Below are 13,655 nucleotides of genomic sequence, written 5' to 3'. Positions count from 1 at the left end.
CTGCGCCCCTCCACACTCGAGCAACTGCCATCCGGCGGCGAAGAAAAGTACTTCCGGTGCTCCACTTTTCCACGTGCTGAATCACGGCCGAAGGCTCCGCCCCGAACTGAGGGGCAGGGTGCGCGTCTCGGTTTCCTCATCAGGGGAATATTTTTCTGAGTCGCGGGTCACACTTCAGCGGCTGCCTCCCACCAACTCTCCGCCTACGTCATAAACGCGGCGGGGCTGCACGAACGCCCTTCCTCCCGTCGTCCTCCGCGCCGCTCCCTACGCCTCTTCTTCCTCGCCCCGCCCACCTGAGTTTCGAAGAGCCCTCTCCGGGTCAGCGAATCTGACTGGGTCTCTTCGGTTCCTTTTATTCTCCGTTCCCATTGGTTGCCTACGTGCACGTGACTACCGTCCTGCCTCTTTATTGGGTAGGACCAGCAGCGTCAGCGGCGGCTGGAGGGCGGGCGGGGTGCTGAGGGTAGTCAGCGTGCGGGAGACCGCGTTGGGGGAGGGGCGCAGGCCTGGCCTCCTTGGCGGCTGCGGCAGCACCAGCGCCGGCCGCCACCGCCTCAGAAACGCGGAGGAGGAAAAGCAGCTGGAGGAGTAGGAGGGGGAGGTGGGCCCTGGGGAATGGGATGCCCTTCGCTCCGGCTCGGTGGTGAATGCTGAGGAGAGTCACGGTCGCTGCAGTCAGTGCCACCGGGAGGAAGTTGTGGCGTGCGGCCGGGCGGGAGCTCGCGGCGCTGTGGAGAATCGAAGCGCGGGGTCGGTGCGAAGACTCGTCTGTGGGCAGACCCTTTCCTACTCCAACCATGCCTGGAAGGAACAAGGCGAAGTCGGCCTGCAGCTGCCCTGACCTGCAGCCCGGTGGCCAGGATTCTGGCGAGAGCGGCCGGGTTGCCCGTCTAGGAGTAGATGAATCTGAGGAGGAGGGACGGAGGGGGCCTATCAATAATGCCGGAGACCCTGAGATCGTCAAGTCTCCTAGCGACCCCAAGCAATACCGGTGAGGGAGGGGTTTGGAACGGGGAGGAGAGCCGGGTGCCGGCCCCTCTCTTGCTGCCGCGGTCACTTCTCGTGTCTGTATCGCCGGAAGGAGCTGGAGGGTCGCACTGCCCACCCCTGAATGCTTCCTTGGGTGGAGGTGGCTAGGGCAAGTAGGGGCTTCGGTGTGGTGTCAGCTGGACAAATGGGAAGTCGTGGGTTCCACAGGAGTCAGAATAGCAGAATGGGAATAGTGGTTCGAGTAATTTTGACGTTAAGCAAGAATGGAGATTTCTCTAAGGAAAATAGGCTGGATGCGAAGAGCGTCTTGGTATTAGGTTATGAAGAAAGGTCGAAGAGTTGGGGTTTTTAATTTTGGAGAGGACACTTAAGGGGTGTATTATCTACTCACACATACTTGAGGTGTGCTTAGTTGAAATAGGAATAAAACTACTAGGTGGAAGTTACTGGAGGATGGTGTGGCTTGAGTAAAAGAACTTGGGCATCATAGTTGGCCCGTGATGAAGTGGCTTGTTTCCATGGGTTTCTCATTACTGGAACGATTGGGTGACCTCTTCCAAGAATATATCAGTCTCAGTTGTGTGAGTCTTAGACTTGTAAGGTTTTTTTTTCTAGTTCTGAAATCCTCTACTTTTGCTTTATACTGAAATCTTCCAAACATCTCTTAGCTGGTGGCTGAATCCCCACCTGAATATTTCCTTCACAGGTAGCTTACTTCATAGAATGTCATGTATTTTAAAGAGAGATTGTATACAGCTTCATTTTACAGGTTGAAGAAATTGAGATCCAGAGAGTTTGCTTCTTGTTCAGAATTACACAGCTAAATAATAACATAGTTGATTTGAAAACCCTGCCACCAAATCCAGTGCATCATTTACTGACTTTTAAAGAATTCTTACTCTTGTTGAGTCGAAAGCTGAAGGATTTTTAGTCCCAATTTGTTTATAGAGCAGGAAAGAAGCTTCGAGATAATTTTTTCCACTCCCCACCCATCCCCATTTGACAGATGATTGAAACAGAAATCTAGAAAACAAGTGATTTAACCTCAAGTTTAAGACTGGCCTGTTTGGTCTTTTCACTCCATGTCTTTGTACTATTTTTTCCCCAGGTTGCAGGTTAAAGAGATCTTTATGGGAGGGGCTAAATTTTATTTTTTTCATTAAAGATGTGGTTGTATTAGTAATATGTAAATGAACAAGTTGAAACCTTGATAAAAGGTGTTTAGTTTTTGTCTTTCAAATTAAATGTTCAATAACAGCGTCAATTTTTGTCTGCTTATATAAAGATACATAGTAACAGCTAATGTTTATAGAATACACACTGTGTCAGGTACTGTTCTTTAAAAAAGATTTTTATCCTCACTCCATATGTTTCTCTATGGATTTTTGGAGAAAAAGGAAGGTGGGAAGGCGAGAGAGAGAAACATTTGTACCCTGACCAGGGATCGAACCCACAACCTACGTTTGTGCCCTGACTGGAAATCCAACAGGCAACTGGACGATGCTCCAGTCAACTTGTCGGGGCTCGTGCAGGAGGCAACCAATCGATGTGTTTTTCTCACATTGATGTTTCTCTCTCTTTCCATCTCTCTTCCACTCTCCCTAAAAATTAATGGAAAAATATCATCGGGTGAGGATTAATAACAACAACAACAACAAACACACAAAAAAGAAGTATTTGTCAAATGAGTTTGCGGAAAATGAGGTCATTAAATGAAAAGATACATCTAGAGCAGATAGAACAGTATCTGAGCCCAGGCTGGGTGGCTAAGTTATATACACACTTGTGTGCCCCGGTAGCAAGTTTTTTCAAGCTATTTCATTTTTGTAAGTTATACTTGTCTTTCCCCTCTATTGTGCTGAATTTTTTGTAGGGAGGCACTGTCTCTTTGAGTCTTTGAATGCGTTCTGTTATTAATAAATCAACTGTATATACTAAGACCTCTCCACTTGTGCACTAGATCCCATCTCTTTACTGACCCCATACATCAATTATCCCATTCCGTGTTGCATCATCAGTTTCCTTCTCTTAACTGGATTTTTACCACAAGCATACAGATATGCTGTAATTTTTTATATCTTCTGTGGAAGAACATTTTACTTCACATCCCCTTTGAACTATCCCCTTCCAGCTATTCAATTTTCTTGGTTTCCTTTATAGCAAAGCTTATTAAAAGAGTTGTCTGGGCCTAGCCAGTTTGGCTCAGTGGATAGAGCGTCGGCCTGCGGACCAAAGAGTCCTGGGTTCGATTCTGGTCTAGGGCATGTACCTTGGTTGGTTGCTGGCTCCTCCCTGGCCCAGGCCCTGGTCGTGGTGCATGCAGGAGGCAATCAGTTGATCTGTTTCTCTCACATTGATGTTTCTGTCTTTCCCTCTCTCTTCCACTCTCTACAAGATCAATGGAAAAATATCCTCGGGTGAGGATTAACACACACACACAAAAGGATGCAGTTTATCATCCTCCATTGTTTCTTGAACTGAGTGGGCTTTTGCCACTGTTGCTGTACCAAAATTGCTATTTTCAAGACCACCAATAACCTTTAAATTGGTCAGTTCTCAAGTTATTATCTTCCTAGACCTTTTAGTATCATATGACAGAGTTTCCGTCTTGAAATGCTTTTTTCAGTTGGCTTCCAGGTCACCACTGAACTTAGTTCTCTTTCTGCCTTATTCACAGGATCCTCCTTATCCTCTTGACCTCTACATTTTGGAATGCCTATGGCTCATTCCCCAGACCTCTTCTTTTCCCTGCTTCCTTTGCTCCCTAGGTTACCTCATTACTCAGGTTTCCCACCCCTATATTCTTTCTTACTATTTTATTTTTCTTCATAGCACTTACTGTCATTGGATACAGTATATATTTATTTGTTCATGAGAGCCAGGACTTTGTTTTGTTCACTGGTGTACCTCAGTGCCTAGAATAGTGCCTGTCTTGCAGTCTTGCTCCCATTTCTGATGCCTTCATCCTTTTCTCCTCTGGCCTAATTACTGTATTACTAGAGGCCCGGTGCACGAAATTTGTGCAGTGTGGGAAGGGATCCCTCAGCCTGGCCTGCACCCTCTTGCAGTCCGGTACCCCCCAGGGGATGTCCAATGGCTGGCTTAGGACCGCTCCCTGCCCACCTGCTTGCTGCTCCTTACCGCTTGGCTTGCTGCTCCTTAGTGCTGCGACAGAGGCGGGAGAGGCTCCTGCCACTGCCACTACGCTTGCCAGCCATGAGCTCAGCTTCTGGCTGAGTGGTGCTCCCCCCGTGGGAGCACACTGACCACCAGGGGCAGCTCCTGCATTTAGCATCTGTCCCCTGGTGGTCAGTGCATATCATAGCGACCAGTCATTCTGCCATAATGGTCGCTTAGGCTTTTATTATATAGATGTTTTTCAGTTTGTATTAAAAATATATATATTTTTGTTGATTTCAGAGCGGAAGGGAGAGGGAGAGATAGAAACATCAATGATGAGCGAGAATCATTGATGCATTGATCTGCTGCCTCTCGCACACCCCTTACTGGGGATCAAGCCTGCAATCCAGGCTTTTGCTCTGACCAGGAATCAAATCTTGACCTCCTGGTTCATAGGTTGATACTCATCCACTGAGCCACACTGGCCAGACTGTTTTGTGTGTGTGTTTTTTTAAATAATTTTATTTCTTGCTTTTATTTTAGATAAAAAGTTTTTTAAAGAAACAAAACCATACAGATATACTTGAAGCTCTTTGTGTACTGCCTCCTCCCATGTCATTCTCTACCATCATTTTCCAGTGTTAACCATTATCTGAATTTGGCATCTATACAGTTTCTATGTATATTTTTATACTTTTTATTAAATATACATTTACCTGTAAACAGTATTACTGTTTTAAGACTTTATAGAAACAGAAGTTATATCACATCGAATGTCTTGTAACCTGTTTTTTTGTTTTGTTTAACATTGCTTTTGATATTTGTCCATGCTGATAAGTGTAACACTATTTATTTGTGTTAAAAGCTATTTAGTAGCTTGTTGTATGAATACATTATAATTTATCTGTTTTCTGTTACTGATCACTTACATTATTCCCAGTTTTTTTTCTTTTTTTTTGTTAATCCTCACCTGAGAATATTTTTCCATTGATTTTTAGAGAGGCTGGAAGGGAGGGGGAGAGACAGAGAAACATCAATGTGAGAGAGACACATCGATTGGTTGTATTCTGCATGCCCTGACCAGGGCCAGGGAGCGAGCCTTCAACTGAGGTATGTACCCTTGACTGGAATCGAACCCAAGACCCTTTGTGGGCCGATGCTCTATCCACTGAGCTAAACCACTAGTGCTCCCAGTTTTCTGTTATGTATTTATGATTATGCCACAATTTATCTTTTCTCTCATTGTTGGGCATTTAAGTTGTTTCCAATGCCTCAACAGTCGTTTTTATACATGATTCCTTGTGCACATTTGAGAGTTTTTATCTATACTAGGGGCCCAGTGTAAGGAACTGTGGGCCGTGAGGCTGCAATGGGCACAGGGCAGGTCTCGGCCAATCCTCCATGTCCCTGCCCGGCCCCTCCCGCTGTGGTCCCCGGTCCCGTCTGCCAGCAGCCCCACTCCCGCTGCCGCTGCCCTCATGTGCTGACAGTGCCGGCCCTGCTCGCACCCATTGACGGCACGGATGATTGGGGCTGGCCCCGTCAGCGGGTGTGAGCGGTGGCTGCTATCCTAATCGCCCCTCAGGAGCAGGGGGAGGTGGAGAAACCCTGAGGGGTGATCGGTGCTGGCAGCAGGTATGAGCGGTGCTGGCACTGGCAGCAGGTGCGAGCGCCGGGTGGGACCGTGGCATGCGGGAACCAAGAATTTTAAGTAACCACCAGAGGCTCGCCCCGATGACAGCGACTGGCACCTGCCTTGGTCTGGCGCCCCTGCTCACCTGCTGATGCCCGCCATGTTCCGTGTGTGCCCCCTGGTGGTTAGTGCACATCATAGCGACTGGTTGTTCGGTTGTTCTGCGTTTGGTCTATTTGCATATTAGGGTTTTATATATATAGATGTATTATTGACATAAGAAATATCTAAACCTATAGAGAATTTTTATGAATTCATTTGAACCAAACTGATGACAGTTGTCGGGAAGCAAAATCTCAACAAATTGAGAAAACTCCAGAGAATGGCAGTTTTGCAGCTTATTTTATACTTTAGAATAAAAGGATAAGACAGATGTTTATGTGAAATCCATTTTTGGTAGATTAGGGGATGGGAGAAAGCAAAGCAGGAAAATATCTCAGATTGGATAAAAAGTAAAATGGAGAGACACTTCTTTTACATTTGTGGACACAAGATAGTTAACATTTACAGCATAGAGATGGTTTTTGGGGAACAAGATAACAATGAGGAGTTCTGTAGTCTCTGCTTGTGGTGGGTGTGCCCTGAGGGGACTGGAAAAGGAGATTACTCTGACATTTAAAATGTATGTTACCTTAGATGCAGAAAGACAACATACAGCCTCTCTTAAGGTAAAAATTGATCCTTGTCAAGGAAGCTACATGCGTAGGGTGTGACTACCCACTTTTAGTTAGGAATTTTTATGTTCAGACCATCTTATATGGTTACTTTTGGTCTATAAGTTTGTAAAGATTCACCATGTAGGCCTCCCCTCAGCTTATCTGGTTTAGTATGTGGTCCCTTTTTCGTCCATAGTATCTATATATATAAAAACCTAAGTGACCTTTCCAACAGAGTGACCATAACGACCGGTCGATCAGTCACTGTGATGCGCCCTGACCACCAGGAGGCAGATGCTCAATGCGGGAGCTGCCCTCTGGTGGTCAGTGCGCTCCCACAGCCAGCCTCCCACAGCCCCTCCCCCGGCCTGCCAACCTCCTGCAGCTCCTCCTCCCCACCCCCGCCGGCCAACCTCCTGTGGCCCCTCCCCCTGTCTGTCCAGCCTCTTCCCCCCCCCCACCCCCAATGGCCCCGATCGGGGGCGGGGGGGGCTGGCCAGCCAACCTCCGCGATCCCTACCCCCTGCTGGCTGGACCCCCCATAGGCCCCTGTCAGGGGGCTGGCCAACCAACCTCCTGGGGTCCCTCCCCCTGACTGGCTGGCCCCCCGATAGGCCTTAATCACTGGCTAGGCCGAGGGACCCCACCCATGCACGAATTTGTGCACCAGGCCTCTAGTATGCCTATAAGTGAAATGATATCTTTTAAACCCTACTAGATATTGCCATTTATATATAAAACCCTAATATGCAAATAGACTGAATGGCAGAACAACTAAACAAACGGTCACTATGATGTGCGCTGACCACCAGGGGGTGTGTGCGGAACATGACAGGCTTCAGCAGCAGGCAGCAGAGCACAGAACATGGGTGTCAGCCGCGACGGGATGATGGAGCAGGTGAGCGGGGCGCCAGTCGCTGTCATCGGGACGAGCCTCTGGTGGTTACTGAAAATTCTTTGCTCCCGCGTGCCACGGTCCTGCCTGGCACCACCCCCATTTGCACCCACTGCCAGCACCCAGCACCAGCCCTGATTGCCCCTCAGGGCTTCTCTACCTCCCCCTGCTCCTGAAGAGAAATTGGGGCCAGCAGCTGCCTCTCACACCTGCTGCCGGTGACGGCCCCACTCGCACCCACTGCCAGTTCTGGCCCCTTTCGCGCCCGCTGCTGGCGCCGGTCTCACACCCACTGCCGGCGCCTGGCACCAGTCCCAATCGCTCAACACCGTCAGCAGGTGCGAGTGGCGGCTGCTGGCCCTGATTGCCCCTGAGGGCTTCTCCACCTCCTGAGGGGCAATTGGAGCAGGAGCTGCAGCTCGCACCTGCTGCTGGTGCCGGCCCCAATCTCTCTGCCATCAGCGGGTGCAAGCGGGGCGGTGCCATCAGCGCATGGGAGCAGCAGTGGCGGGAGCAGGGCTGCCGGCAGAGAGGGGACTGGGGGCTGTGGTGGGAGGGGCCAAGCTTGGGCGCAGAGGATGGGCAGAGACCTGCCTCTGTGCCCACCGCAGCCTCGCGGCCCACAGTTCTTTTCAAGGTGCACGAATTTGTGCACTGAGCCCATAGTAGTCTTTATAATTAGTCATACTAGTTTGCATTTATACAAATAGAGTATGAGAGCTCCTGCTTCTATACATTACTCCTGACTCTTAATGTTAGATTTAAAAAAAAAAAATTATTGAGAATCTGATCTGTGAGAAATATTTTTCTCTTTTAAAAATATTTTATTTGTATTTTCCTAATTACTCGCATTATTTCATGTTTCCTGAACATTTGGATTTATCCTTCTATCAACGGCCCATTTTTTATTGGGTTGTGTCTTTTCCTGTTTTAAATGGACTTGTAAGAATTCTTTAAATACTAATTCTTTGTTGGTTATACAAATTGCAAATATATTTCCTAAGATAATAGCTTACCTTTACCTTTTGTTTAGAAAGTTAAAATTTGCCCTGGCCCATTTGCTCAGTGGTTAGAGTGTCAGCTCACACACCAAAGGGTCTCGAGTTTGATTCCTGATCAAGGGCTAGTACCTGGGTTGCAGGGTCCATCCACACCTTCTGGAGGCAACCAATTGATGTGTCTCTCAAATCGAAGTTTCTCTCTCCCTCTCTCCCCTACTTCCTTCCAGTCTCTCTGGAAATCAGTGGAAAAAATATCCTCAGGTGAGTGATGATTAACCAAGAAAAAAAAAAGGAAAGTCTTAAAATTTAATCAGATTTATTCATATTTTTTATTTATGGTTTGTGCTTTTTTCATATTATTGTCTTTAAAAGTTTTGCAGTTTTGCTTTTTACATTTAAGTAAGGATCTAATTTTATTACTGTTTTTTAAAAATATGGATAACCAGCCCTGGCCAGTGCCACTCAGTGGTTAGAGCGTTGGCCTGAGTACCAAAGGGTCGTGGGTTCAATTTCTGGTCAAGGACACATACCTGGGTTGTAGGTTTAATCCTGGTCAGGGCTAGTGTGGGAGGCAACCAATCAGTGTGTCTCTCTCACATTGATGTTTCTTTCTCCCTTTCTAAAAATCAGTGGAAAAAATACCCTCGGGTGAGGATTAACAAAAATAAACCAACCAACTATATATATGGACTACCAGTTGTCCGAGTACATGTTTTAAAAATAATGTATCCCAGAGGTTACCAAATGTTTTCTGTAAAACAGGGCTAGATAACAAATATTTTGAGCTTTATCAAGAGGAAAAATTGAGGCTATTATATAGGTACTTATATAACAAGAAAAAAAATTCTGCAAATTTTTAATAAAATTTTTTACTAAGTTTAAATTATAACAATAGTAATTTTCTTTTTGCAATACAGGTCTGCTAGTGACAAGAATGGAATTCTATTTATTGGGAATATATTTTGCTTTTGGAGGGGGTCAAAGTTAGTGTTCTCTGTTATCAAGTGATTGCAAATGTCCGCCTCTTAATGATTTATAATACGATTTTACATACTTCATCTTTGAAAATGTGCTTTCACACTGACAGGTGCTGCCAGATATCAGTCCATGAACATATGATTTTACTTGAGCATATTTATCACTTAAAAGGCATTTATAAAATTCTATTAGATTCTTTTCTGATATTTTTGCCTTTTAGCATGTCACATTACATTGTAAATTAATGACTTCTGATTGAAAATTAGGTGGAAGCTCCTCAGTAGCACAGTTAAAAGGGCTTCCACCAAGGTCTGAAAAACACTATTGGAACTGTAGTTTGCTTGGAAAACATATTGCTACAAATTTGTGTGCAAATGGAGATATGATTTTTTTGTTTTAACTTTGACAGCACAGGAGTGTGTGTATAAAGCAGCTTGCCATTACTTGTGATTCAGATAATATTAGTTGTTGAAATGACTTTACCATAAGATAAGTTTGCGTAGAAGTACTGTTTTGTAATGTGGGTTGAACATATCAAGTCTGCAGCAGGAGCTAATTTCCAAAGCCATTTGAGGTTTGATAATACTGGTTGAAAATTTTCAATGTTCCAAAACATTGCAATAAAATGTTTCCATTGCTAAACTATCAAACTACTCCACAGTAAGGGCAATTCAAGAAATTCTGTTTGTATTTCTGATAAAATTTCACAGAACTAGTGATTGTAAAGTCTACAAGAGCAAATAACACCACTGGTTCACTATGACATGATAGATTCATGTATTTTTTTGCAAAGTACTGCTGATGAATAAGACAATAAATAATCATAGGCTTTGAAACACCTCACCAAAGATAAATTTGTCCAACTAAAGCTTTTTTTCTGCTCCATACATGTTTTTACCAACATAAATGTGGTAACATTTTAGATTGTATTGTATTCTTGTTTTCTCAACCTCTTTGAAAATGATCTTGTCTCTAGTTCTTCCATGAAGAATATTCATAGAGGCCCTAGCCTGTGTGGCTCAATGGTTAGAGCGTCGGCCCGTGGACTGAAGGGTGGCAGGTTCAATTCCAGTCAAGGGCACGGACTTCGGACATCGGTTGCAGCCTCGATCTGCTGACCTGGGGCGAGTGTGGGAGGCAACCAGTGGAAAAAATATCCTTGGGTGAGGATTAACCACAAGAACAACGTACAAGAATATTCATAGAGGCTAATTCCTCAGTTGCTTCAAACTTGGCACTGACCTCTCAAATAAACAACAACCCAGTATTATTGGTAACATGAAGACCAAAATCTTGAAATGATATGCTTTGTTTTTAATTTCTACTATGTCAACTCTTTTTGCAATAGTTCTCACCCCAAGTCTGATAGCCTTAAGCAAGTTTATTTTCTGTGGATAAATTTCTTCAGCTGCTACAAACAATCTAACTCACCCGTTGGCTAACTCAATTGCTTGGCTAACAAATGAGCCACTTAGAAACTTAATTTTGTTCTAGTTTCATTTTTAACTTTTGTGAAGATATTTTACTGAGATTTTATTTTAAATTTTCTAATTTTTCTGATTGTTGCAATCCTATGAGTTGGGAATATTGTGATGAATGCTTAGTCTTGTCAAATGAACTCAGAGGTTGCTAGAAATAAATGGTAGAGAATTATTTAAGAGTGTTGGAATTTGCAAACAGGAAACACAGCTAGGCAAAAGCCCAGAAGTATTCCAAAGAAGAAAGGTTAAAAGTTCTTATAGTAAAAAGTACAGTCTTAAGAATTATCAGTTCTACTAAGTTCTTAGCCCTACAATTGGTCCAGAATGGTTATCAGTCAGATGTCAGGCAGTCAGGATGATGCATGCCAGGTGGTCCAGAAGATGGGTGCCAGGAAGTCTGGTCACATCCCAGTGGTTGGGTAATGGATGTCAGGTGGATATATACATGAGTCATTCAGTGGGTAACCAGGTGGCAATTAGAGGGTTATCTGAAAAAATATATAGATAGATACAGGACTGGAAATTTAAAGAATGGAGTCTTTCATCATGCCTCAACCTTCATAATGTTAATAATTTTAGCAGCTTGGTTAAAATAACCCCCAAGGTGGTCTCAGTAAATGAACTTGGATTTAAATACATGAACTCTTAACTGGTAATTTTAGTGACTGAAAGTAGATTCACAAAAGTTGTGTTGTTTTTTTTTTAAATATATCTTTATTGATTTCAGAGAGAAAGGGAGAGAGAGAGAGAGAGAGAGAGATAGAAGCATCAATGATGAGAGAAAATCATTGATTGGCTGCCTCCTGCATGCCCCCTACTGGGGACCAAGCCCACAGCCTGGGCATGTACCCTTGACTGGAATCGAACCCAGGACCCTTCAGCCCGCAGGCTGACACCCACTGACACTGAGCCAAACCAGCTAGAGCAAAAGTTGGTTTCTTAAATAACAAAAATGAGTGGTTAGCTACTTTATTATAAAGAAAATAATTCCGTATTTTTGACTTTTGAAAATGGTTTGAAAAATCGACTTCAGCTTTCATTTTCAGTACGGGAGTAGTGGGATAATGAAGCCAAATAAAGGAAGACAGGTTAAATAAATTAGAAAAGAGGTTTGGTTTCTTTCTTTCTTTTTTTTTTTAGAGAAAGATTGACATCTTAGAAAAACCCCACCTTTCAAAAAATTATTATATATACATATAAATGTTTGAGACCACATGATTTGGGGAAAGGTAACGACAAGTTGTATAATTACAAAGTTAGCCCCTCAGGTATGCTCTTTTTTAAAAAAAAATATTGTTGAAAGTATTACATATGTTCCCCTTTTTCTCCCATAGAGCCCTATTGCCTGCCTCTATCTGTGTCTGTGGGTTATGTATATATGCATACAAGTTCTTTGGTTGATCTCTTCAAGTATGCTCTTTTGATCTAAAATGATTGAGCACTATCCATTAGGCCTAGAAATAGCAATATAAGGCTAGAACCCAAGTTGCTATTTTCTCTCTGTAATGAAAATGAAATCTTGAATTATGCTATAGTGTGGCTATAGGATAATTTATTGCATATTCTACCTGTGGACATTTGGGTTGATTTCTAATATTTCTCGTTTATGAATGTTCCCTGTTAGTCTTTTCTTTCAGTGTGCATTTTTGCTCTTTGATTTTGTTTATGATGTTTTGTTTTAAAGAAGTTTTAAATTAAAATGTAGTGAAATCTTTCTATTTTTTCCTTTATAGCTTCTGGATTTTGTGTCTTGTTTAGCACAGATTTTCTTATTCCAGTGTTATAACTATTGTTTCTTAAATACTTTTAGAACACTTTTTCCTTTTAACTCTATAATCTACCTGGGATTTATTTATGTGTTGAGTGTAAGGTAGAGATAGATGGCTAGTTTTTCTCCCTAAGTGAATTGTCTTTTGTTTCAGCATCATTTATTGAACTATAATAAACAGTGTTGAAATAGTATTATAAACATTTCTCCCTATCTAGAACCTGTTCTCTTTCATCTGGAGGTGTTCCTGTACCAGTAGACCGTTTAATTTCAATTGCTTTAAAAGACTTTTTATAATTGGTAAGGCAGTTCCCCTTCATTGTTGTCCCTTTTCAAAATGTTCTTGGTCCCTGGCTTGGTGTGGCTCAGTTGATTGGAGTGTTGTCCTGTCCCGTACACCAGAAGGTGGTGGGTTTGACTCCCAGTCAGGTCACAGGCCCAGGTTGTGGTTTCATCCCTGGTCGGAGCACATGTGGGAGGCAATTGAGGGATATTTCTCACATCAGAGTTTCTGTTTCTCTCTCTCTCTCTCTCTCTCTCTCTCTCTCTCTCTCTCTCTCTCAAATCAATTTTAAAAAAGGTATATTCCTCAGGTGATTAAAAAAAAATGTTCTTGGCATTTTTTGTGTTTCTCATTGACATGAATTTTAGAGTCAGTATATCAAGTTACACAAAAAAATCTGGAAAAAAAATCTTTGGGATCTTAAAATTGGAATTCCCTTGAATACTATATACATTAATTTGGGGGAAGAATTTATATCTTTGCAATATTGGGTGTTCCCACCCAACAGTATGGTATGAATTCTTCTGTAAAGTTTCCTACTTTTCCTTATGTTTGCTGTGTTAAGTAGTAGTGAAAAGAATGGGTTCTAGTGCCATGCTACTTGGGTTCAGTTCCTGGTAAGCTTGGGCAAATAAAACCTTTGTTGTACTTTAGTTTCCTCATCCGTAATATGGGAATAATAACTCATTAGGGTTATGAAGATTAAGTGGGTTAAGACATGCAAGTTAATACATTTAAAATGTGAGCTATTGTTATTAGGTTTATATTAAGTATTTTATAGTTTGTT

The 13,655-nt window shown here is 43.2% G+C and overlaps 1 protein-coding gene across 1 annotated transcript in view; it reads left to right on the top strand.

Annotated features, from left to right (window-relative positions):
* Positions 1-498: 498 nt before the first annotated feature.
* NRDC (nardilysin convertase) overlaps positions 499-13,655 on the top strand; it is a 77,781-nt gene continuing 64,624 nt past the window's right edge. Inside the window, exon 1 of the mRNA XM_079776921.1 lies at positions 499-994. Within this exon, the coding sequence (XP_079633047.1) occupies positions 651-994 (344 nt within the window). The 5' untranslated portion in view covers positions 499-650. The remainder of the gene's footprint in view (positions 995-13,655) is intronic.

This window comes from Cnephaeus nilssonii, assembly GCF_951640355.1.
Source record: "Cnephaeus nilssonii genome assembly, chromosome: 7".
NCBI lineage: Eukaryota > Metazoa > Chordata > Mammalia > Chiroptera > Vespertilionidae > Cnephaeus > Cnephaeus nilssonii.
This window is presented reverse-complemented; position numbering and strand designations above follow the sequence as displayed.